General features: G+C 34.9%; 1 protein-coding gene across 1 annotated transcript in view; it reads left to right on the top strand.

Annotated features, from left to right (window-relative positions):
• NBEAL1 (neurobeachin-like 1) overlaps positions 1–27689 on the top strand; it is a 201231-nt gene that overhangs the window by 64439 nt on the left and 109103 nt on the right. The window contains exons 7-14 of the mRNA XM_006889152.1: positions 3583–3668; positions 7760–8066; positions 13463–13569; positions 21395–21478; positions 23468–23566; positions 23659–24239; positions 24903–25035; positions 25747–25866. Coding sequence (XP_006889214.1) covers positions 3583–3668; positions 7760–8066; positions 13463–13569; positions 21395–21478; positions 23468–23566; positions 23659–24239; positions 24903–25035; positions 25747–25866 — 1517 coding nt within the window. The remainder of the gene's footprint in view (positions 1–3582; positions 3669–7759; positions 8067–13462; positions 13570–21394; positions 21479–23467; positions 23567–23658; positions 24240–24902; positions 25036–25746; positions 25867–27689) is intronic.

Genomic DNA, 27689 nt, shown 5'->3' on the forward strand with positions numbered 1-27689 from the left:
AGTCAGAACCAGTTCATAGCTGACTCTCTGACATGTTTTCATAGATAGCTCATTGCAGGGAAGGAAATTGCCCATTTTTCTCCTGCAGAGCAGCTGGTGGATTTGAACTGCATGCTTTTGGGGGTGCAGTGCAGCTTCCTATCAGTAGTCCACCATAGCTGTATAGTATATCTTAAAATTAAGGTATATAGTACTATTTAATTTTTTTTCCTCAGAAGTGATTTGCTTATCTCAGGGTTTTTCCCTTTCTATATTATTTCTGTTAGGTTCTGTCTATTTGAGAATGAGCAATAGCAGTCCTATGAATATTGGACCTGAACCCTGTTCCATCCTTATCAGACATACTTGAGGCCATTGTTGTAGTCACTGTGTCAGTGCCTTTCATTGAGGGTCTTCCTCTCTATTTTGTTGACCCTCTACCTTTCTAAGCACAATGTCCCTTTCCAAGGAATGACCTCCCTTAATAACATACCCAAAATATATCTGACAAAGTTTTGCCATCCTTTTATCTAAGGAACACTCTGGTTTCACTATCTCCAAGATACACCTGTTTGTTCCTTTGGCAGTCTGTGGGATATTCAGTACTCTTCTACAACACCACAATTCAAAGGTATTGATTCTTTTGTCATCTTTATTCAATGTCTAGCTCTCAGATGCCTAAATGAGACACAGGATAGTCTTTAAGCTGGCATCCCTATTCCTCAGTACTTTGGAGGTGTCCTTGACAGCAGACTTTCCCAATGAAGTCCATCTTTTGATTTCTTGAGGCTTGTTCTGAGAGTGTTGATTGTGGATCTAAGTAAGGGAAAGTCATTGACAACTTCAATCTTTTTCCCCATTTGTCCTGATGTTGACTGTTGGCCCAATGGTGAGAATTTCTGTCTTTTTGAGTTTTAGATGTAATCCAAATTGAAGGCTGTAGTCTTTAATCTTATGTAGCAAGTACTTCATGTCTTCCTGACTATGAGCTAGCAAAATTGTGCCATCGGCATAATGTTGATGAATCTTCCTCTAATCTTGATGCCACATTCTTGTAGAGTTCAGCTTCTTAAATAATTTGCCAGCATATAAATTGAAGACAAGTATAACAGGCTGTAATTGGAGAGTACAAAGGGAAGGATTCATTGGCATTTCTTAAGAAGATGGAGGGAATACACATAGAAACTATACAAAAACAATTCCATTTCAGGAAGTAGCATATGATTAAGAGCCCAGTGGTGATGAAGGAAAAATTTCAAGTTACACTGACGGTATTTGCAAAAAAATAGAGCCCCAGGAATTGAAGAGAGACCAGTTGACATCTCAACTAAGAGATGCGCCTCTGGGTGTGCTCACCAGTCTGTGTCAGAAAATTTGAAAGACAACTACCGGACCAGCTGACTGGAAGAGATCCATATATTGTTATACTTAAGAAAAATGCTTCAACAGAATATGGAAACTATAGAACAATATCATTATTATCATATACAAGCAAAATATTGCTGATGGTCTTCCAAAAAAGCTAGAACAGTACATTGACAGAGAACTACCAGAATTTCAAGCTGGGTTTAGAAGAGGCTGTGACACCAGAGTTGTTATTGTTGAAGTCAGATGGATCTTGGCTGAAAGCAGAGAATACCAGACGAATGTCAATTTGTGTTTTATTGACTATACAAAAAGCATTTCACTGTGTGGACTATAACAGATTATGGCTAACATTGAGAGGAATGGGAATCCCAGAACACTTATATTTGCTTATGCAAAAATTTACATACAAACTAATGGCAACTACATATGTGCAGAGTATATAAGGGCTTTCAAGTGTTAAGGGCTGTTAAGGACTTTCAAGAGTATTAAGGGCTTTCAAGACTGATCTTTTGGAAACTGATCTCCATCCCTTGAGTTTTAGCTTTTGAACTAATAGTGCAGCACTTAACTGTGTGCACCACCCATCCAAGCAGTGCTTGTTACTTTAGTTTTTAGGTTCTGTTGAGCTGGTCATAATGACCCCATATACAAAAAATTGAAAGGTTTCCTGATCTTGTGTCAGCCTGCAATAGTTGCTGTGCTTGAGCTCATTGTTGCAGTTACTTTGTCAGACTGTCTTGTTTAGGGTAACCCTCTTTATGATGATCCCCTCTCCACTGAGCTTGATATCTCTCTCTCAGGAACTGACTGCTCTTGATTACGTGGCCAAAGTTGGTGAGTCAAAAATCTTGTCATCTTGCTTTTAAGGAGCACTCTGGCAACAATTCTTTCAAGACAGATTTGTTTTTTCTTCTGATAGTCCATAATATCTTTAATATTTTTCATTAGTACTACAATTCCAGGGCATTCATTCTAAGACTAGAAATAATCTTACTAATAAAGTTTTATCTTTGAGTGTGCTAATATATGCTAAAAGATACTCAGTATAGAATCATTAACATAAAAAAGGGGAGAAACTATAAAAAAATATTAGTAGTTATCATGTCTTGTCCAGTTGAAACTGACCCATAGCTGACCATCCAGCAGATTTTAGTGGTAGCAAATTGTACATGAGGAGACGGCCCTTTTTTCGCCCACAGAGCAGCTAATGGATTTAAATTGCTTGCCCTTGGGATTGCAGTGCAGCTTTTTATCATGGCAAAATCATAAAAATTTTCAGTAGAGGCTTGTTTGAGTAAAGTTATATTAAACTAGAAATTTGCTGTCCAAAATGAATAAGACAGATGCTTATGTTAAAATGTAATAACATCCAGGATTTATTAAGTTAAAAACAAAAACAAAATGAAGTATATAGCTTTTTCTTTTCATTCTTTGTTTTTTAAAGAGAGAGAAGAACCTGCTAGACTAGAAAATAGACTGTAAGGAGATTTTCTTGTTAGTATTTAATTTATCATCTTAAATTTTTTCTGGTCATGTATATTAATAACTTTTTAAAGATAAGAAAATTACAGTGCTAAAGAAAAGCTATTAGAATTTTGGAATATAAGCACTGACGAAGACAAGACCCAGGAAATATGTTTCTCCAGCTCTTTAATTGTGTAGTTGACTAAACTGAGGCTCAGAGGCAATTGTAATTGTTGCTATTGTGTACTGTCCAGTCAGAGCTGACCCTCCAGTGGGTTTTCAGAGTCAGTAAATTCCACCAGAGTTGACAGCCCATCTTTCCCTCCCGAAACTGGTGGATTTGAACCTTATGACTTCAGTTTGACAGCACAGCTCCTTAGAACTAAGCAACTAAAGCTCCCTCAGAGGTGGTAATAGTAGTAGAAATATATCCAATTTTATGTCAAGTTTGAGTTGTTCCCTACCTCTGCCACTTAATAACCACAATACCTTAAGCAAAATAGTAACTTCTGGCATTCTAATTTCTCATTGATAAATGTGAGTAAGATATTATAAGAAGGACCTAAGGAAGATGATAACAGAAATTGTACTAAAAATTCTATTTGATAGATATGTATGATATTTTCCTTTCCTACTAAAAAAAGAAGACAAAATGTGTCTTTTGACAGATTCTGTCCTCTCTCAAATAGATCTCCATGTCAAAAATTTTTTAGGGAGAAATATACTGTAAAAGAGAAATCTTACTTATATATTTGTTTTTTATATTCACAGAATGTTTTCAGGAAAGTGAACATCTCAAGGAAAGTCTTAAGTGTTGCTTATTGCATCTCTTTGGAGCTATTGTAGCTGGTGGGCAGGTGAGGAAAGTTAAGTTATAAATAACAGTTAACAGTGAAAAGAACTTAATTAATTTAGCTCTTCATGTAATTGTATGAACCATACAAAGAGTTTTCTAATTTTTCATTTTATTTAAAATTCACCTACTTACTTAGTTTTTTGTTTTATTAATTTACAAAAAAAACTGTAGTTCATATTATTGTTGTTGTGTTGGTGTACCTTCAAGTTGGATCTGACCCATAGCTGGCCCTTCAGCCGGTTTTCAGAGCCTATCCTTCTCTTTGCGGAACTTCTACTCGATTCTACCTGCACACCTTTGGGATTGCAGCTCAGCTTTTTGCCGCGAGGCCATTAACAAGAAAATTTTTGCATAAGCAGTCAGATTTGATGTCTTTTGTTGGTTTTTTGTGACCATTTTGGGAGTTTTCAAGTAACAGTGTGTAGGTCATCTTTTAGGGGTGGAAGTGTTGGCTTTTAGCTTCTAATTCTTTAGAATATAGAAGTAGTCACCTGTAATAGTCCATTTGATTATATCAAACTCTAACAATTTTATTTCCAGAGACATACTAATTTAGTCACTCTTCTGTTTAATTTTCATTACTTAATTATAAACATTTTCTATCCAATCTAGTATTTTATTTTAAAAAATCTGGTTACTTTGTGGTTGGTATTTTGTTGTCATTTTCTTTTTTGGTACTCTAAATTGAGCAACTTATGTGTTGTTTGTGTTAAATGCTCATTGGGAACAGAATTATTTCAGTGAGGATTGTTCAGTGAAATTCTTCATGTGTTCTTTTTTAAAAAATTTATTTTTCTTTTATTATTTATTTGTGTGTGTATACCGTCAAATCGGATCTGACTGGTACAGGAGGAGATTGCTCCTCCTTCTACAGCAGAGTATCTGGTGGATTTGAACTGTATACTTCTGGGATTGCAGAAGAGTGCGCCTTCTTGCCACTAGGGCACTAGAGCTCTTTTATTCATGTATTCTTAATGCCACAAAGTTTAGGTCAGAGGTTCTTAACACCTTTTGTACCACAAAGTCCTTTGATAGTTTCATAAAGCCCTTACCAGAATGTTTTTAAAGGCATAAAGTGAAATAAAAAAGTAAACCAATTATACTGAAATGCACTTCTCAAAATATTATTAAGGTAAATTTATGACCTAGTGATAACTCATTGTTTTAACATTAAATTAAAAGTGCTAGTAGCATGTCTAATAACTAATGCAATTGCAAAGAATAAAAAAAATATAAGCCATATTCTAAAGTATTGCATCAACTAACAGGACTGCTAATTGTATTGTGGTTCATTCATTATGTTTAAAATTGAAGAAAATACAAATTTCAGTCAGGGATTAGTGTAAATAAACATAATTTTTTCTAATCTACTTTGACACATTAGAGTTCTGTAGAGAACTGTTACAGCAGTAGAAAGAACCAGTAAATTTATACTTATTTTATATTTTATTTATTATTTCTTAGAGATCTGAGAGTTTAATCTTTATTTTTCAAATGAACTTCACAAACTTTACATATATGATATAATTTTATTTAATGTGCATAATTTAAAAATATTTTCTTGAGCCATTAATCTAGTGAATATCATTCCTTATGAGGTTGAATCAGCTGGTACGCAGCAGCTTCCTCCTCTGTCTTTTTTTTTTGCTACCATTTTTTCAAGGAATAGCCCTTGAGATCAATAGACACCTCCCCCCTTTATTATTTTTATTCTCTCTTACACTGTTGTGTGCTGCTGAGTCAAAACCAACTGTTAGCTGACTCTCCAGCAGGTTTTTGGACCCTATCAGTCTCACAGGAGGAGATTGCCCATTCTTCTCCCAAGAAGCAGCTGGTAAATTTGAACACTCTGTGTGGGTTGGCAGTGTATCGCTTTAGCTGTAGGCCACCGGCACTTAATATGCTATCATTGAGTGCTCTTAGGCTTGTTGTTGTATGTTGGTGGGTTGGAGCTGACTCACAGACAACCCTCCCATGGGCGCTTTTGAGCCTGTCAGTGGCACAGTAGGAGATTGCCTTTTCTTTTTCCCAGCTCTTACCTTATTGATAATCATCATAGTATTTTGCAGAGCACTACCGACATTCTCTTTTCTTGTTTTTGTAACTATACATTTTGCTAGATTCTCTGCTTGGGTTTCTTGGTGGACTACCTTGCCTTCTTTTAATTCCTGGTGGAGAATAAGAATTTTCCTAAAGTGTTGTTGTTAGTGTCACAGGGTTGCTGCCATGACCCTGTGGACAGCATATCTGAACTTTCACCTGTCCTGCACCATCCTCACAATCTCTGCCATGTCCAAGGCCATTGTGGCAGTCACTCAAGTGAGAGAATTGTTAAACAGGATTGTATATTATAACTTAAACTTGCTTAGTAGTATTCCTGTATTAGCTGGTACCTTTCTTTTGAGTCATTATTTGCCATTTCTGTTATTTCTCCATTAACTGTGAATGAGAATCCTTTTTTATAATACGGAGTTAGTAACACAGACTTATTATGAGAACTAAGTAACCTGCATATAAAAGAACCTGCAGAACTAACTAAATCATTACTTATACTAGAATTAAGATTCACTGTAAAAATTAATGAATACAGGGGTGGGGGGGAGGGCTGGGCAGGGAGAAAAGTGCAACAATGAATGAATGAAAATCCAAAATCTCTGTAAATGTTCATTAAAATTATTAAAATAAAATTTTAAAAAATTTTAAATAAAGAATTAGTGACTACTAGAATTTTAACAGTTTAAATTAGAATTTTCTCTCTAATTAAAAATATAAAGAAGAAAAATAAAAATGTAAATGTTTTAACAGCCAACTGTTAATGTGCCTATTATTTTTTGAAAAGGTGCTAAAAAGCTGACATACATTGTTTGATGTATGCTATTTGCCTAATTCAGTCATACTACTACAAAGAAAGCAAATATTTCCAGAGAAAAATTTGATAAAACTTACTATACAATCCTCCTTAGCAGTAGAGGAGGCTAAGAAAAGTATTCTTTATTCCAAGTAGCCATGTGTCCATCAAAAACATGAGGTTTTATTAATAAAGAAGCAGGGGAAAATGGATAGTGATGGATCATTAGCAGTTTCTTTCATCATGTCACATGGTATTACTGAAATTATTTACTATATTGATTATTACTGATAATATTCCTGTTGACTTAAGTGACTTTCAGATAATTTTGTAAAATTCTGTTTTAGTTAATGTCATAAATGTAAAGTTTAGGACAATATAGAATTTTTATTTCTAACTTTTATGGGCTAACTAGTTGTAGCTACACATTTTTTTAATGTACAAAATTTGAAATGTGTTTGAAGAATGATATAGCTTATATCTATGTCACTTCGAATGTAGTCAGTTAACACTTGACAATCAGAAGCTTAACTGATTTTATTTATTTTATTTTATTCTTGCATAGGAAATCCAGATAACAACCATTTCTGGACTAGCACTGCAGCTTTAAAGTTAACCTAGGGTCCTCTGGTATTCAGGTTCTGTTCTCTGTAACCTGTTACTTTGATTTTTGTCTTCATCTGTTCATGGTGGAAGAATGACTCTTTAATTTCTGCATTTCATGCATGAAGAAGACCCAAGGACACATGATTTGTAAAGTGATAATCTCTCCATAGTCTATATTGCCAAATAATCCTTGTCCAGAACAGTGTCAAATGATTACCCTTAGATGTAAGATTAGAAAGTGTGTTCTGTTTAGGACAAAGGGAAAATGAAGAGCTGTGTTTGTGAGAAGGGGAAAGTTTAATGTGTATAATGCAGCAGTACTCTGCCAGAATATTTAAAATATTCTTGATTTTTCTTTAAATTTTATTTTGCATGTGTGTGTGTGTACCATCAAATCAGATCTGACAGGTACAGGAGGAAATTGCTCCTCCTTTTCCAGGAGAGCATCTGGTGGATTCAAACAGCATACCTCTAGGATTACAGTGCAGCTTCTTGCCACTAAACCACCAGAGCTCCCTAAATATAGCTTGATTTTTCTAAAAAAAATACTTTGCAAATTTTTGAAATTCTCTGTGTGATTGGAAACATGCAGAGAGCTTCAGTTAGGAGTTTTATTTTCTTTGTCTCTAATATTTCAGAAGAATGCTTTGCAAGCAATTTCTCCAGCCACCATGGAAGTTCTTATGCGTGTTTTGGCAGATTGTGATTCTTGGGAGGATGGAGATCCTGAAGAAGTGGGAAGGAAAGTAGAACTAACTCTAAAGTGCCTTACAGAAGTGGTACATATCCTTCTGAATAGCAGCTCTGATCAACGTCAAGTGGAAACCAGTACTATTCTGGAGAACTATTTTAAATTGTTAAATTCAGATCATTCAGCTTTACCTAATCAGCGGAGGTCCAGGCAGTGGGAAGTGCGGTTCATAGCACTCCAAATCAAGATGCTGAGTAAGTATTAAACAAATGCCATTTTCTGAGGTGTTTTTTTTCTCCTTTGATATTCATTTCCTTTTGCAATTCAAGACAATTGAATAGAAACAACATTTGATTCAAATATCCTGTAACTTGTTTTAGAATTTTTGACACAAATTTAATTCGTTTGTCTTGGTTTTAAGAGTGACAAAGCTGAGCCTCTGTAGTTTATTTATTTATTTATTTTATTTTTTTATTGTGGTAAAAGATATAACAAAAAAAATTTACTGATTCTTTAAAGGATAACCCTTGTTAAAAACAGTCAGCTTTGATTTGCAAAGTTTAGGAAAACGAAATTTTTAGAAAATGCATTTTGTAGTTTTTAACTCAGCAAATCAGTTTTGTGTGTGCTAATACAACTTCTGTAGAAACTTGCTAACATTTCTCTTTCCTCTAGAGGGCCACCTCCTGTGTGAACCCTCTCTGTATCTTTGTTTTTCTTTCTTCTTTTTGTGCTGATTGATTGGAGTTATTCTGTTCTATATGTTTGTCTTTGCTCTGTAAACCTTCTCAACAGTACAAATAATTGCTTAGTGTATTCTTTTCTTTCACAGATATTATTAACTGATACTTCTTTATTATACAAAGAAAATATGTTCCAAAACCAAACTCAATCCACTGTCATGAGTTGATTTCAGCTCACAACATCCCTGTGAAGTAGAACTTCCCCATGGGCTTTCCAAGACTGTAAATCCTTACAAAACAGGCTGCTATGTCTTTCTCTTGCAAAGTGGTCTTTCAGCCTTTCCCTGGATTGATGATTCACTTGCCACCAGGGCCCCTTCCATGTGTGCATTAAAGCTAAATTGGGAAATTCAGATAATTAATAAGTAAATAAATGTTCTTTATATCCTACCTTTAGACATAGGGAGTTCTCTGGCATAGTCCAAAGGAAGTTGTACCGCCAAACCATGGCAGATCCTCTGCAGCTCAAGTCTACCAGTGGCTCCATGGGACAAAGATGAGCACTCTTCTCTTGTGCAGTTTATAGCATTGAAAGACTGTTAAAGGTTCAGCTAAAACTCAGTTCTGACTCTGCTGCAGTGAGTTTCAGTCTTGAGTATTGTTGTTGCTGTGTACTATCAACTTAAGTACAACTCATATTGACCCTGTGAACAGCAGATTTAAATCCTGTCCTAGTCTGCACCATTCTCATCATCTCTGACATAATTGAAACCATTGCTGTAGTCACAGTGTCAGTCCAGCTCATTGGGGTTCTTTCTGTCTTTCTCTAAACTTCAACCTTTCCAAACATGGTGTGCTTTTCCAAGTAATATCCTCTTCTAGAAACATGCCCAAATATATGACATAAAACTTCAAATACATGAGATGGATCCTTCCATTCAAGGAGCACTCCGCACCTTCTCCAAGACATACCTATTTGTTCTTTTGTCAAGTTTTGGGATGGTCCATATTTTCTGACAACACTGAAACTCAGAGGCATCAATTGTTCTTCTAGCGTCCTTACTCTTTATGCAGTTGTAAGACACATAGCAAGTGATTGAAAAGACCATGGTTTGAATCAGGTGCACCTTAGTCTTCAAACTAACATTATTGCTCCTCAGTTCTTTTGAAGAGATCCTTGACTTCTGGTGAAAGCGTGTTGCTTGTGGATCCCAGTAAGTTGAAATCATGGACAATTTAAATTCTTTCAACGTCAGTCATATTTCCTGTTGGTCCAGTGGTGAAGATTTTTGTTTGCTTGATGTTGAGATGTAACACATGTTGAAGGTTGTAGTCTTTGATCTTTAGCAAGCATTTGAAGCCATTTTCTTTTCAGCAAGCAAGGTTATGTCATCTACGTAGTACAGGTTCTTGATGAGTCATCTTCCTATCTTGATGTCACATATTTTTTCTTAGAGTCCCAACTTCTCAAAGTATTTGTTGAGACTACACATTGAATAGGTATAGAGAAAGGATACATCCCTGATGCACACCTTTCTTGATTTTAAACCACTCAGTGATCCCCTGGCTCTGTTCTCACAATGACTTTTGAGACTTGGTTTAGTCGTTGACTGCGTGTAATTAAATGTTCTGGGATTCCCATTCTTCTTAACGTTAACCATAGTTTGTTATGATCCATATAATCAAATGGCTTTGAGTAGTCAATAAAATATCATTAAACATTCTTTCTGGGTATTCTGTGCTTTCTGCCAAGATCCATCTGACATCAGCAATGATATCCCTGGTGCCACAACTTCTTCTATTCTCAGCTTGAGCTTCTTGCAGTTCTGTGTTAGCATTTTTAAATGATCTTCAGCAGAATTTTGCTTGCATGTGATACTGATGTTTTAATAATTGGACTGCTTTTTGAAAATGGAAACAAATATGGATCATTTCCAGTCAGTTGACAAGGTAGTTGTCTTCCAAATTTCTTGGCAGAGACTGGTGAACACATCTAGGACTACATCTGTTAGTTAAAACATGTCAGTTGAAGAAAAAAAAATTGTCAGTTGGTATTCCATCGATTCCTGTGTCCTTACCTTTTGCCAGTGTCTTCAATGCAGCTTGAAATTCTTCATTACCATTGGCTCTTTATTATATAGTGCTTCATGAAATATTTAAATATTCACCAATTCTTTTTGGTACAGTGACTCTGTATTTCTTTCATCATATGTTTCCTGGATCATTAAAGATTTTACCCATTATATTTCTAAGAATTCCAATTCAAGGCTTGAATTTATTTTTCACTTCTCCCATCTTTAGAAATCCTGAGTGAGTTCTTCCCTTTTTATTCTCTATATCAATAGTTTGGGCTGGAAACTTTTAGAAATATTTTTATATGTTGGTGTGTGTGAAGTTAACAATTACTGAACATCATAATCTTGGCCAGAAATGTAATGTGTCATAACATGATTTTTATAGAAGAAAAATTTAAATGATTTTGTTTATATAATTTAAGGAGCTCCAGTGGCATAGAAAAATGTTATGTGTTGGCCTGCTAACCCAAAGTGTGGCAATTCAAATCAACCAGCTGCTGCCTGAAGAACAGTGGGACAGTCTAATAGTAAATAATAGTAATTAGTTACATAATGTAATAGAATTCATTTGGAAGGAGGAGTGGCATCCTCTTCCGTAATAGCTTGCCTCCAGAAACCCTGTGAACCTGGAGAAAGGATGAAAGGCACCCAAGCATCTAGGACTGTCCTTCATAAGGTCGCTATGAGTTGCCTGCGACTCGACAGCACTTAACAACAACAACAACAACAGTATAATTAATAGTTGTTGTTGTTGTTACCTGCTATCGAGTTGCCTGCAACTCATAATGACTCTATTATACAACAGCCCTAAACTGTGCTCTATCCTGTGCCAATCTTTTGTCTCTGACACACCCACCCCCATTACACCAGTCACTGAATCAGTCCATCTCATCAAGGGTCTTCCTCTCTTATGCTGTCTCTCCACCCTTCCAAGCATGATGTCCCTCTGCAAAGAGTGGTCCCTCCTTGCAACATATCCAAAGTAGGTCAGATGAAGCTTCAGAATACTTGCCTCCAAGGAGCAGCCTGGTTTCACACTCTCTATGGTGAACCTGTTTGTTCTCTTAGCGGTCCATGGCATCAGTTCTTCTGTCATCCCTAATCATTGTTCAACTCTCTGATAATATAGCAAGTAATTGCAAAGACTGGAGCCTGGATCAGGTGCACGTTAGTCTCCAGACTGACCTGTTAATATTTGTAGCTTGAATAACTGATGGAAAGTCATCATCAGTCAGAATTTATTTGAAGGCAGTGAGTTTAGGATATGTAATTTATATATAATAATATGGATTGAGGCTCAAGGTCAAGAAGACAAAGATTCTCACCACTGGACCAATTGGCAGCATCAGGATGGATGGTGAAGAGATTGAGATTGCACACAGCTTTAGTTTGCTTGGCTCCATAGTCAACAGTCTTGGCACCAGGAGCCAGGAAATTAAAAGGCGCATTGCCATGGGAAAGTCTGCTGTTAGGGACCTCTCCAAAGTACTGAAGAGCAATGGTGTCTCTCTGGAGACCAAGGTGCGTCTGATACAGGCCATGGTCTTCACAATCACCTGTTATGCATCAGAGAGTTGGACAGTGACCAAGGAGGATAGAAGGAGAATTGATGCCTTTGAGCTGTGGTGCTGGAGAAGAATATTGAGAATACCATGGACTGCTAGGAAAACAAATAGATTTGTCCTGAAAAGGGTTAAACTGGGTGGCTCCTTGGAGGCAAGGATTCTTAGGCTCCATCTAACATACTTCGGACATGTTGTGAGGAGAGACCGGTCCTTAGAGAGGGACATCATGCTTGGGAGGATGGAGGGACAGCGCAGGAGAGGAAGGCCCTCTATGAGGTGGATTGATTCAGTGACTGGGATAATTGGGATGGGAGTGTCAGAGACAGTGCGATCGGCCCAGGACAGAGCGGAGTTTAGGGCTGTTGTACATAGGGTCACTATGAGTCGCAAGCGACTCGGCGGCACATAACAACAACAACAAGTTAATAACTTTGTATGTAAGTTTGTGTCTGTACTAAATAGACTTATTTTTTGTTAACAATTTTGGTATTGCCCATTCCAGTAATTCTTGATTTTTGGATAAGGCTATCTTTTATTTTGAAAAATGATAGCAAAACGTTATTACTCTGTGCTAATTATGTAAGAGCATATTCATAATGGCTAGATGTTAACTTTATAATACATAAATGACACTGTTGTCAAATATATTCAGATACTGCTTATTAATAGCAAGTTGTATACCACTTGCTAAATATACTTAACTGTTAAGACTTACAAATAAATGTCTAGGGAATTTGTACCATTCTTATGTAGAAAATGCTTAATATTTTAAAAATTTGCGCTTGGAAGGGTGGAGGGACAGCACAGGAGACAAAGACCTCAGATGAGATGGATTGATGCAGTAACTGGGGTTGTGAGGGTAGGTGTGTCAGAAACATTGAGATTGGCTCAGGATAGAGCAGGGTTGCAGTTTGTTGTACAGAGGGTTGGTAGGAGTTGTAGGCAACTCCACGGCACATAATGACAACAACAATATAATCAATAAAATACTAAAATGTTCTATTTCAAATCAAGTAAAAGAAGAGATTTTGTTTTCTATTCTTTTCAGTTTACATCTGTTTTGTCACTCCTTATTATGGGGTGGAGTCCAACTCATAGTTTACCTTCCAGTGGATTTTAACTTTGTGAATTCCACGGGAGGAGATTGCCTTTTTTTCTTCAGTGGAGCCATTGGCAGATATGAACTACCAGACATGTGTCATCCTTGGGATAGCTGTGCACCTCCATAAGAAGCTAAAAAGTCTAAATGGAAAATAAGATTAGAGTGTTTGTATGATTCCAGATCTTCAACTATGTGTATAGATGATTTTGGTTTTTTTTTTCCTAGATACCATTACAGCCATGTTAGATTGCACTGATAGACCCGTTCTTCAGGCCATTTTTCTTAACAGTAATTGCTTTGAACATCTCATACGACTACTACAGAACTGCAAGGTAGCTTTTCTGTTATTATTAATTATTGCCTTTGATTTTAAGATGCTCTTATGTTTTGATTCAAATTTTAACATATTAGTAAACTTTTAGAATTAATTTTTTTGTATTCACTTATGTAACCAAGATTTATCTTGAATTAAGCTAGAATTTATAATTGTTGAAATAACTTGAGTGGTAAAAATAGAAGCAAATTTCTTTCAATCGTGAGCATATTAGTTTTGGAAATACTTCATTTTTAGTTTACTCTTATATTTTGGTCAGTAATATTTTTGTAGCCTTTAAACTCATTAGTTAATTCTGATTCCATGGCTAGCTATGTTAATACAATCATGACTTTGGTTCCCTTTCTTTTTCACTTGACATTGAATGAGTTGTGCGTGGTGTTAAAGAGTGTTGGTTTTTTTCCAACATTGTTTTTTATTATTATGCTCATCACCCTTTATTTTATATAACTTTCCCATTATTTTTGTGCCTCTGGAAGAACTTTTATGTGAACTCTTAAGAACAGTTATAAACTTCTGCCTTATTCTGAAATGTGTCTTATGAACTTTTTTAACATAGAATTTTTATTAAAATGCAATCATTACTAAATCAATGGCTTATTTTACTTACAAAACAGAATGAGATGTATTACAAGCTTAGCAATGAAAGAGTGTTTGGTGTGGTTGTTGATTGTCTCATTCTGTACACAGCAAAGACATTTTACCTCTTAGGATTGAACACAATGTCTGTCTGTTGTTAGATGCCTTCCAGTTGTGCTGACTTACAGAGACCCTATGAACAACATATCTATCTTGTGCCATCATCACTATCTCTTACACACTTGACACCATTGTTGCAGTCACTGTGTCAATTCATTTTATCAGGGATCTTCCCCTCTTTTGCTGACCCGTGATCTTTCTAAGCATGAAATAACGTATTAAGGAATAGCCTTTCTTAGCAACATACCCAAAGTATGTGAAATAAACCTTCGTCATTTTTGCCTCCGCAGAGCATTTCCACAGATTATGATAATTCCAAAGTCTAATCAAGTAGCGTGGCAGTCTGTTTGAATAAAGATTTATAGCCTCAGTAATATAGACAGTCTTTTCTGTTCTTCAAGGTCTCTGTGAGTCATAGTCTATTTCGTAGCAACTGATTAGAGTTTGAACATATCTATCAACTAGAAAGAAGGCCACTAATTACTGCTTATACTAGATACTATATTATGGATCTTACCTTTGAAAACACACAACGTATTTTGTGCTTACAATGACCACTTTGTAAGTTAGACAATTTTAGTGGTAGAGTCAGAGCTTCAGTTTAATTCTGTCTGATGTAAAGATTTTGTTCTTAGTGTTTATAGCATATAATGCCTCAAATGAGAATTTGCAGTATTTACTTCAGATTTTTTTCAAACCAAGTAATAATTTGTATAATTAAGTTAAAAATTAATATAAAATGTTAATTTGCTCTCACTTAAGAGAAAGTAATATATTTATTAAAGTAACACAGGCTCATAAAATGCAAGTAGTGATAGCATAGTCTCTAATTTATATTGTTTATTACTTTAAATTATTTTCCTCTTTTCCTAATTTGCTTTTAGTAATTTTCATAATTTCTACTAAATAAAGTATATCTCTATCAATGAAAATATTAAGATAGAACATCAAGCCAATGTAATACATCATTATTTTTAATATTCATCAGAAACACCATTGTCTACTCATTTTCTTGGGAGAAGCTTAGTGGTAATCTAGTTTATCCTCATATCTGCTTTGTTTCATCATTTTCTGACAGTTTTCTTTACATGACTCTCAAATGAAGGCTTTCATTCCCAATGCTACTGCCTTATATCAAGATTTATTTTTTACCCTGATTATTGCCACCATTCTTTCTTTCCACTGAAGCTCAAGCCATCTATTTAAAATGAATGTTGTCATGCCAGTTATTTGCCAAAAATACCATCTTTATTAAATACTTCTAGTGATCTTTAAAAGGAAGCTGGGTCCTTGCCCCATAGGGATTTGTGCTGCTAACCTAAAGTCGACACCTCTCTGGTAGTTCAAACTACCAGCAACTCTGCGGGAGAAAGATGGGCAATTTCCTTATAAGCCACTACACTGGAATCCATCAGCATTTAAATCTTCTCTATATCTTCCTCTGTTTGATCAGGAACTTTAAGCCAAGTGTTCAATCCTTGTAAGATGGTCCAGTTTTTCTGGTCTTAAGGCAGGTGACTTAGTTGTTCCTGAGACAGCTGCAGATTCTGTATCCTCCTCCAGTTCCTGACTTACCTTTCACCAGGTGACTAGAGACCAATTTTTGCGCCTTGAGTGAATGGTTGCTTATAAACATTTAAGACCCCAGGCATTACACAATGAACTAACAGAGGAAAAAAACACTAAATATTTAGTGTTTGAATGTAAGGAATTTTTTTTTGAGAGAGAGAAAGGTAAGCAGAGAAGGATCATCTCTTTAACACCAAGGAAGAACCAAGAATAGAAGGCATCCTTTTAGATCCCGGGTCCTTACATTGACAACCTCTTAGACCCAAGAGAACAAGGCACATGAAAATTTCCAAGAGTAAGTGGTCCAGCAGATGTTGAAAGATTAGGACTTTCTCTAGGGCCGACTTCTCTTAGAGCTGGCCACCTGAATTCTGACTTCTAGCCTTCTAAATTATGAGAGAATAAAGTTCTATTTGTTAATGCCATTCTTGTATTTCTGTTAAAACTTCACTAGAGTATTAAGACATAATCTTTTATCATTTAGATCTAGAAATAGGAAGTTCTATAGAGAAATACATTTCAGGGAAAAAAGCTGATCTGGGTTATGGGCGTTCCTTGCTGGCAATGATCGCTTTTCTTTTAGGAACCTCAGAATCACTGTAGATTTATCACCTTCATTAGAGTAATTTACGTCCTTAAAATGGGGGAATATGCTAGAAATGTACTCCATTATGTCGTCTTTATGTAAATGGAGAATAATATCCAAGAGATAAAATAATTAGCTCAGAATCAACACTAATCAGTAGTGAAGCTAGGATGTTTTTTACCGAGATTGTTTGCCCAGAGTCTGTTGTAACATGTGATTTTGTATTGCAAAACTTAAGGTCACTGTTCAGTCAGTAAGGAAAAAAAGATTTTCAGTGCATTAGTGTAGATCAGTGACAGGTTTTACTGACCTATACACACATTTGATGGAGATAGTTGATATGATTTCTGGTTGTATGAAAGTGTTTGAAGTAATTTGAAATCTTAGAGATTATTATATATGTTACAGATGTCTGGTTGCTTTATATTTAAATTACTTTTGTTAGTAAGGAATGAGTAATTCTATACAAATATATAGGGTTCATGGAAATGTTGTCAGTTAAGGGTTAAAGTGTTATAAGCAGTTAATGAATCACATAGAAACTTAAAACTGTGTGGTAATTTCCATGCTTTTCTTGTTGTTTGAGCCTCTTCTAATGAGCATTAATTTTCCTAAGTGTAAAAGTTTCTGAGCTTGTTAAAATGAGTTTCATTATACTATAAAGTACTTAAAATACAATTGCATGAGCCTTAAACATTTAACAATGATTTTGTTAAGTAGCGCTGGTGGTGGGATGTATTAATGTACGGGATCACTAAACTAAAAGTCGACAGTTTGAATCTGTCACTCATCTGAACCCCGAAGGAAGGTCACTGTGATTTGGAACCAACTTAACAGCAGTGGGTTTGTGTTTGGTTTGTTTTTGTTATACTGCATTTTGAAAAGGGAACTATGATTTGAATTAATATAAAAACCAAGTTATAAGTTGCCTGAGGATATTTAAATTTAATGAGACAAACAGAAGTAATTTATAGTGCAAGAACAGTCTCTGACTCCAACACTTGTGTCATGTGTACTTGTCTATTGCCATGCTAAACTTTATATACATTCTTGCATTATATATTCATGTAATACCAGACCTCTATCCAGTTCATTTTATTTTTTATTATTTCAGGAACCTTTGTTTCCTCTTATCTAAAAGGATTGAAATTCTTAAGAACTTTGTTCATAGGATGCTCATGATAAGTTCCTTTGTAAATGTTAGTTGCATACTCTTTTTATTCTCAATTGAATTATTTTCCAATTTATGTACTTAAGCCAAAAATACTTCTTTTATTTCTTCTTTTAGCAGAGGTTAATCCCCATGTGTATTAGAGTTAACAATTTCAGTATCCATCATCCCAGAATAAACCAATAAAAATTAAGTTCAACTCTGGATGACTTAGGGAAATACTATTATTTGTCTTTTAACAAAATGTATGGTTAGAAAAATTTTGGAAATTCTACACACAAACTCCTTTGTGTAAGCATACACTGTTGTTGTTGATGTTATGTGCCAGTGAGTCATTTCTGACTCATAGTGACCCTATGAACAACAGTTCTGAAGCCTACCCTCTCCTGAGCCAGTCTCACTGACTCTAATACACCTACCCTCATTGCCCCAGTTACTGTATCAATCCATCTCATCCAAGGTCTTCCTCTCCTGAGTTGTCCCTCCACCCTTCTGAGCATGATGTCCTTCTCTTTGGACCACATTAACATTATTAAAATTCTGAGCAATGCTTCTGTAAAGAACCCTTTCAAAAGTTCATTGTTGTTGTTGTTATATGCCATCAAGTCGCTTGCGACTCATAGCGACCTTATGTACAAGAGCTCTAAATGCTGTTCTATCCTTTGCCAACCTAGCCATCTCAAACACACTTATTCCCACCGCTCCAGTCACAGAATTGATCCATCTCATCAAAGGTCTTCCTCTCCTTCACCGCCCCTCCATTCTGCCAAACGTGATGTCATTATATAACATTTACTTAAAGAACTCCTACCACATGTTATTTTTTTTACAGTATTTTTATTGTCTCAGTAACACATTTCCTTCTTTGTTATGAGGCATTTGTTTTACCAATTCTGTAAGAATTTAAGATTTGTAACTAATGCTAATTAATTGTCTTTGTTTTTTTATTCTGATTATTTTGAATTATAAAAGGAAACTATGTCATGATAGTTAACAGTGAATTGATCTAATATTTTAATATTCATACTAATTATAAGTAAAACATCTAGTTTATTTTTTAAAGTAGGATATTTCACAAGTGGATTCATGAATTCATTTTCAAGACACATGGAAATCCATTCACATTTCATTTCCACTTGTAGGTAACAATTTAATGTTCTTTCTCCATTATTCTTGTCTCTGTTTTTAACAGCTATTTTTAAATGCTAACAATAAGGTGGCAGACAAGAACGAGAAAGACCTTGCCAACAAATTACTGACAGAAATGAATGAGGACCAGGTATCTACAAAGCCTGCATCTTGTTTCAGCTGATGACCAGAATCAGTCAATGGGAGTTACTATTCCTGTACTTTTATTCTTTGTATTGAAATGTGTAAACATGATTTAATTCTAAATGAATTGAAATAGACTGGTAATTAGAAATGGGAACTATTAATTATTTTTTAAATTCTTAAAAATGAAAATTAAAAATACTTTCATTTGAAAGATCAATATACTAGCATTTGGATTGCTGACATAAATGATGAGTAGAATTCTATCTGATATATGCATAGGTGTCCCTGTGTTCTTTTCAGTTTGAGGAGATACAAAGTACAGGAATGGGACCTCATGCTATCCACCTGACGATGACTTCATGTTTTGGGGAATCTTCCTTTTCTAAGCACTGTGGTGTAATGGGATTTTAAGGCTTTGTTTGTGAACATGTATGATTATTTTAAATATCTTTTATTCTTTGCTTTATGTTAATAAGAACTGATTATAATCCAATGGACAACCTGAATCTTGGAGGAAGGGAAGAAGATCCTAAACTCTTTGAATCTTAACTAACTTAGCATAAGACTTGACTTTTTTCTGCATATAAATACGACTCTGTGTGGATATAAACTAGGTAGAAGCATACAATTCATCTTGTTTTGTGAAGTGACTTAGGCAGTTTATTAAGGGGGGAAACTAATAGTATGCTTCATTATTTTTTTTATCAAACTGTTTGAGAATGATTACCTTGATATCTGTTGTTATTATTATTATCCTAAGGGCTAAATTTACAAATGGAGCTGTGGTATTAAAAGAGATGTAATTTATTTTCTATTTTATATGTGAAATAGCAATTATAGAATATCCAAAGATATTTTAGATTTCCCTGCATGTTTTAGTTCTTATTATCTGTAGGTGCTGGAGCATTTGGGATGGCATGTCTGATCATGTCTGACATTTGTATGGTACTTTGGATATTATTGATAAGGAAAGCTCCTTTGCCAATCCTTTGGTTTAATGTTCTTTGTAAATTGATTCACAGACTTTATTTACAATGGTGGGGTTTATTAGGGAAATAGGTTGAGAGTGGAGGAGGCAAAGAATAATCACACATTGCAAGTCCAGGTTTAGTCCAGCAGTCCTAAGCCATATTAACAAGACATATGTCCTCAGTTCAGACATCTTTTCAGTCAACAAGTGAAAGTCTAGCTGTAGTTCAGCAGCACAAATTCACCTCTGGTTTCCTTAGTTAGTTCAGTAAACTTTATCTGAGATCATTTACAAGTCAGCTTTTCTTTCATGCATCCAGCAAGCAAACCCCTTGTCTATCTTGGCTCTATCTTCAAGCTTCCTCTGTTTATATCTTGCCACAGTTACTTCACAGCAGTGTCAATGTCTCTTCACCCTCTCTCTACAATGGTTTCTCATAGTGTCTTCAGAGTGTGCAAAGAGTTGTCTTATATTGGTCCTGCAGCTCTTGATTTGCAAAAACGTGTGTCCACAGTTAAGGTAGTTGGAGACCATGCTATCTGCTTGCCACCACCCTCCATCCACCCCCAGGGGCTTATACAATGGCTAGAAAAGTCAATTTTCAAGTGTTCTGACACCCCACATGCTAGTCAATTTTTTAAATTGTTGGCGTTTATTGTTTCATTTTGCTGTAAGCACATTAGCCTGAAATTTAACACATATTTTCTTTAAAATGAGGCTTAAATCATACTAGACAAAAACAAAGCTAATTTTTTTCTTTTTCTTTAGAACTTTTTTTTAAAATTTTTATTTTATTTTATTTTATTATTTTTGTGTGAGTGTACCGTCAAATCAGATCTGACTGGTACAGGAGGAGATTGTCCCTCCTTCCCTGGCAGAGCATCTGGTGGATTCGAACCGTGTGCCTCTGGAATTGTAGTTGCAACTCCTTACACTAGGCCACCAGAGCTCCCCTTCTTTAGAACCTTTAACATTAAAGATTGCCTTGTCAGAAACATGACATAATTTATAAGCACTTTTTTTTGTTATGTGCTTCAAATTTTGTATTTTAAATTAAAAAAATACACCTCATTGCTTGTTAAGTACAATTAATTGATTGTTAGGTATATATTCAGTTTCAATTATAGCATAAGTCTTAAAAATGAAAAAGATTATTTTAGCCATACATCCTTGTGAAACATAGAACCTAGAATGTTTGAGTGTAGTTTTGAAGAGAAATAAAAATATAATAGAATTTTTAAGGATAAACCTCTTTCCCTTCCTCTTGAGATTGTCCATTACTTTTAAAAAGCATGTATTAAGCTTGTTTTTTTCCCCCTCAAAATATTTTAATGTAATGAGTGAATGTAGCTTTATTATTCTTTATTACTTTTTTGTTAAGTAGGTAACTTTTCCTGCAGGTTATAGGTTTCAGAAATTGTTTTCATTGTAAGAGAAATGTAATGCATGTTAAGTAATTGTTTTTTTAGGTTTTCAGAACAAGGGTATCCTAACTAAATAAGAATCTTGAACACATGTGTTAATTTCTTACATTTTCCCCCCCTTCTGCATAGATGTTTCAGGGGCAGTTGGATTGTTTGGCTGTATCAACCATTCAGGCTCTAACAGCAGTGATGAACAAATCTCCAGCTGCTAAGGTGAAAAATATGTCCTTAGGCTTAAAGTATTATCTTAGATGTACCAATTTCACTATGGAGATCACAAAATAACATGTTATTGTTGTTGATTGCTGTTAAGTTGAACACAACTCATCGCGACTCTATGAACTAAAGACCTGAAGCCTTTCTATAACTGTTGGCATTTATCAGAGTTCATGAATTTCCAGAGGCCTGTTGTTTAGGAAGTGGATGCCACTCCTGCTTCCAAACAAAATATTATATGGAAGTATGAAAGACTTATGGTTTCACACATAAATCATAAAATAATCTAACAAATTAATCTTAGTATAGGATTAATACTAAGATTAATCCTAGTGATTATCTAAATTAAGGGAATAATTTAGATAATAATTTTTAAGAATAACTCTTAGAAACATTGCCTTGAAATTGTAAAAGACATAGATGACTAAACTGAAAACTAAGAGATTTACAGTGTTGGTCGACATGTTCTTGAAATGGTCCCTTTAAGTGATTTTGTAGTTTGTGAATTTAAAGAACTAAATTTTGATGTTATAATTTGTCTTCATAAGCAAAAGAAATACCTTTTACTGGGACTGTTAGTTTGCGAATTGCATTTCCAGAATGTAAAGCATTTGGAATTCTTATTTGGAGTCACTAAACCACAGGATTCCTTTTTCCTTCTTAATCAGAGCCATTAACTCAGCTCTACTATCTTAAGTGTGCTAATTTTGTGCAAGTAATTATCTCATTGAGTAATTGCAGAGGTTACTGAAATAATTTGTATAGAGTGCTAGGCATATGGTAAATGCGAAAAAAAAATTAACGATTATTCTTACCGCTCTCACTTCTATGCTTTCTGTTATTCTTTATGTTTCATTCATTTCGTACCAGGAATTAATTGGTTACTTCTTCCTGATCCATGCCTTTTGGTTTATTCCCTACTTTTATTGTCTTGTGTTCAGAGACCAACTTTTGCTCTAGAAATGTTACCATAAGTTGTAAAGTGCTTTCTAAGTAGGCTTTTATAAGTTTTGCAGACTGGCTTGGATATTTAATCTTTATTTATTTATATAAGTTTGTATAAGGATAAATGATTCCATTTCCAAGTAATTGGTTTATGAGTATTATAGGCTTTCTGAATTGTATCATGAAATCAAATCTTAAAAGGATGCTCAGGTATTTTAAAAATTTTTTTAAGGTTTTGTTTACCAGTCAGTTCAATAATACATATGACCAAAGTGAATTTAATGATCCAGATAATATAGAACTTTCAGGATTAAAAAAAGCAAAAGAAAAAACTCTTTGTACCAAATTTTTTTCCGACCATTTACTCAAAATTTTCAGGACTCCTTTTTTAAAAAGACATTTCTAGCTACCAAGATAGAACTTGGAAGGGCGCTCATGGAGTCATGTAGGGAGGCTGTCGTTAACTCTGTGTAGTTCCCACCTTGGTGAACCTTCTGCCTCTCCTCTGGGCTTGGGGCTGGGTGTTGGTGGTCAGAAAGACAGGCAATGGAGGAAAAACTGGATGCAGAGCACAGGAAAGTCAGGATCAGCTTGCTGGGAATGTCTGACCACTTATCACTGTATCTGAAAATTGTCAAGACCTTTAATCTGATCTTTTGAGCCTGCTCTTCAACTTTTGTTACCCACAGAGTCTTGTATTTAGGTTTCACCTAATAGTCTGATTTTTTTCCCTCACCTAATACTCTATTAATTACAGATTACATGAGGAAGTAATAATCATGTGTCCTCATTTGCAAAACATTAATAATTATATAATATACAGTTACTAGTAGTATTACTGCTCTTTTTTGTAAATTTATTTTAACTGTTATATTCCAGAAAGTTTATGAGATATATTTTAAGATCTAAATAATGATTTAAGAAAAATAATATTCAACCCATAATCCTTATTTAATGTTGAGCCAACATAGTGAAATTTCCAGCAAATTCAGTCTTGATTATGTGCTTTGATATATATATGTATATATTCCTCTCTGCTAGGAAGTTTTTAAAGAAAGAATTGGTTATACACATATGTTTGAAGTACTAAAATCCTTGGGTCAGCCACCAGTGGAACTACTTAAAGAACTTATGAATATGGTGAGTTTATAATTAAAAAAAAATAATCTTCAATATCCAATCTCTCTATTTCAAAGTGGTAACTTACTTTTGTCTTTTATGTTGCTTTCTAGGCTGTAGAAGGTGACCACACTTCAGTTGGTATTTTGGGCATTAGTAATGTCCAACCTCTGTTGCTTCTTATCCAGTGGCTTCCAGAGCTAGAATCTCATGATCTGCAAATCTTCATCTCTGATTGGCTCAAAAGGATTTGTTGTATTAACAGACAAAGTCGAACTACTTGTGTCAATGCAAACATGGGAATTCGTATCATTGAAGCCCTTGATTCCCATTCTTCCCTTCACCGTGTTTGTGCTGAGAACTTGATTGCACTCCATAGTTCATTGGGGAGTCAGTCAGTGAGCTCAGAAGAAATCCGTCGGTTATTAAGATTGCTAAGAGTAGATGAATCTGAACACATTCATCCGTATACCATTCCTGTAACACGAGCAATCCTGACAATGGCTCGGAAACAAAGTCTGGAGAACGCACTGCAGTATTTTAACTTGTCACATAGTATGGCAGGAATCTCTGTGCCCTCCATACAGAAGTGGCCAGGGTCTGCCTTTTCCTTCAATGCTTGGTTTTGCTTAGATCAAGATCAGTTGACTCTTGGCATGGCTAACAAAGGAGGAAAAAGAAAACAATTGTACAGGTATTGGTATAAATCAAGGAAAAGAGATTAAGACTGCCATAGCAATATTTATCTTGAACAATAATAAACATTTAATTTTTGAATGTATGATAATAGAATGTTTCTTCATTTAACTACACATAATTTCATTATAAATGCTTTATTTCCTTTGTGATAGTGGTTTCTCTCAGATATATTGCTAGTTAAGTTCTAAGGCTAGTTTAGAAATTATGAAACAGAAGAAAATAATAAACTTGAAAATGTATGGTTAGCTTCTCTGTTCATTCACCGTCCTATCTATTTATATGGTGAACAAGAAAACGTACCCATATGTATGTCCAGACCGCAGTGATAACTTTCAGTATGCCTTGATTTTTTAAAATAGCTTTATTAATGTTTTCTAATAAGAATACATATCTAAAGTTATTATTTCAGGAATTTTGAAGATTTCAAAGCTGATAGTTTTACTATAGTTTACTAATAAAATTCCACTCCTAAAACGCCTTTATAAGTTATCATGTACTTTATGTCTAAAAATTTTGATTCAAAATTGCAGTGCTCTATTGCAATAGATTTTAAACCACAGTATTATTGATAAATATATAATGACTTTTGTGTACTTTTGTGTAATAGTGAAATTGAGCAGCTGACTTTAAAAGTTCTTACAATTCGCATTTTTGTTAGTTTTTTTACAGGAAGTGGTATAGGTTTTGAAGCTTTCATTACCCATTCAGGTACGTTGGTCGTAGCAGTTTGTACCAAAAGAGAATATGCTACAGTTATGCTTCCTGACCACAGTTTCTGTGATTCACTTTGGGTAAGGCCTGAGACATTACTTTTCAGTTTCTCAATTCTTTATTTTAACTTAAGATAAAAAAGGAATTATTATCTGCTTTTTGAGATTGGATTAGTTTTTGCTTTAAAGATTTATGTTAAAGGTATCATAGTAAGAATCTGCTCCACTTGAGCCTCCAGGCTGTACATCTCACAGGAGGAGGATTGTACTTCTTTTTCCTGGAGAACCACTGGAGGATTAAAACCTCCAGAAAGTCCTGAAGACTATACCGTTTGTTATCATCATCATGAATTCAGCACTAAATATTTTGCTACTTAAGGAAGGGAAAATGAAATATGATTTCCTTCAAGAGTTCTTCAAATTCAGATTTGAATACTAAAAGGGAGAATAAAAGTTCATAACAACAATACATTTCTTTTTTAATTCTTAAAATATAAAATGCTCTCGTTCGAAAAATGGTACTGAAGAATACTGGTAGCCTTGGAAAAATCAGAAATTTACTGTTACTCTTGTGTGTAGATTTTAAGAAACAGACTTAAGTACTCTTAACAATACTGTGAAAAAACTGCATTACTTGATTTGAGATCATCATTGTAATAAACATTTCATTATTCTTAATGTTCTACATTAACATGAACTATTTTAATTTATATAGACTAGTACTCCAACATTTTTCACTTCCAAAGATCTGATGTAAATTTATCTTTTTAAATGTATGTTTTACTTTACCAGCACAATATAACCATTGTTCATATGCCTGGAAAAAGACCCTTTGGTCAAAGTCTTGTCTATATATATGACAATGGACAACAGAAAGTCTCTGCCCCTCTTAGATTTCCTGCCATGAATGAAGTAAGTAAATCTAACCTATTTATTCTTTTCAGTTCCATTTGATTGTAAATTTTTTACATTTTTCATTTTCTTACAAAGAGTTTGGTCTCTTTACTGTAAATATATGCCCCCATAAATTTTAAACTGGCCATTGTACACCGAAACTCAGTAAGTTAATACCACATTCTGTTAACCTTAGTTATGTGAAATCAGAGACCATGAAATGTAGAAAAACATTTCAAGAAAAAGTAACAAAGGTGATTGAATGAGAAAAAGACATGTAATAGGAAAGTCAAAAGGGAAAAGAAATAAGAGTAGGCCAGAAGTTCACTTAGTCAAGCTGTGTTTTATATTTATTTTTATCTTATATTGATTTGCATACAGAATTCGTGTACATTGTATATCATTCATGTACATTAGTTTCACACATTCCTTCATTCACATTGTGTTTCAAACTATCATTAATGCACATTGTGTTTTATAATCCCTTAGTTAAGCTTTTAAATAGCGCAAAGTATATAGACAGTACAATGATACACTTTTCTCTATCTTAACTGAATTTGCAGCCACAGTGTAGAAAGTTTTTCTCCAGAGTTGAGATAGGTAAAGGATGGGTTATTTCTCAAATTTTTCTACTACTCTAATAATTTCTTATATGACGTCATTTGAGCTCTGGTGGCCTAGTGGCCAGAAGTTGTGCTGCAATCCTGAAGGCATGTGGTTCAGGCCACCAGCTGCTGTAAGGGAGAAGGATGAGCAGTCTGCCCTCATGCAGTTAACTGCCTCTGAAAACCCGCTGGAGGGTCAGCTATGGGTTGGTTCCAGTTCTATGATACACAATAACAACATGACAATCCTTGGTGACCGTTTTAGGATAACCTTTAATGCTTTTAACTGATGTGTATTTTTTCCTTGATTTATAAATTTTATGGAAATAAAGGCAGCTCTCTATTTTACAGTTGCAAATAATAAGCCTCAGAGCAGTTATGAATCAGCTGCTTCTGTCATTTTTCAAGAACTGTTTAAAAGAGATATATAACTAGGTATTTCTGTCATCACGGGAGACTAGAGCGAGGGCTACATGGTGGAGGGGACCTGGGGGAGGGTTTGTAAAACAATGAAAGAATCTTTTCTTTTACTTTTCCATAATTTTTGGACTCATGTACTTATAACTTGTTAGTCAAATTTGTGTCTTCTAGGTTGCAACACCCCCATGATACATCTTCAAGGATATGAACATGTACGGCCAAGCACAATCAATAAGAGTGCATCTAAATTCCAAAATCAATCTCCATAATAGTCTATGTGTTTCCTACTGCCAAAGGGGCCCTTTAGAGTAGTGAGAGAAGATCTTCACCCTGAAACCCACAGTGTCCCTTTTCAGCAGGAAGTAGCTAAGAGAATACGCCATCCCCTTTTCCTTATGACTCAGGGTGAAGTCTCTCTCAGGGAGGAGTGATAGGGAATGGCAAAGGACACACTGACAAAGAAGATTAATCAGAACTGACTTTGACAAGCACTGTGGCATTTGGACAAGAACAAACTGGGAGGAGGGTAGAGGGAATAGTGCAACAATGAATGAATGGAAACCCAAAATCTCTGTAAATGTTTATGAAAATTAATAAAATATAATTATAGAAAAAAACATTTTTAAAAAGAAGAAAAAAAAAATCTTTTTATACCCTTTATCTCCGGGCTTCTCTGGTTACACTTTGCCACAGTCTCTCCAGAGATCATCACCAGAGTCTCACTCTTCCCAGAGTCTCATTCTCCTCAGGGTTTCACTCTCCTCAGGATCCTGCTCCATTCTCCCTCAAGTCTTGTTGCTCAGTGTGGCCAGCACT

The sequence above is a fragment of the Elephantulus edwardii genome, unplaced genomic scaffold (genome assembly GCF_000299155.1).
Source record: "Elephantulus edwardii isolate Elephantulus edwardi_28Jun2011 unplaced genomic scaffold, EleEdw1.0 scaffold00075, whole genome shotgun sequence".
NCBI lineage: Eukaryota > Metazoa > Chordata > Mammalia > Macroscelidea > Macroscelididae > Elephantulus > Elephantulus edwardii.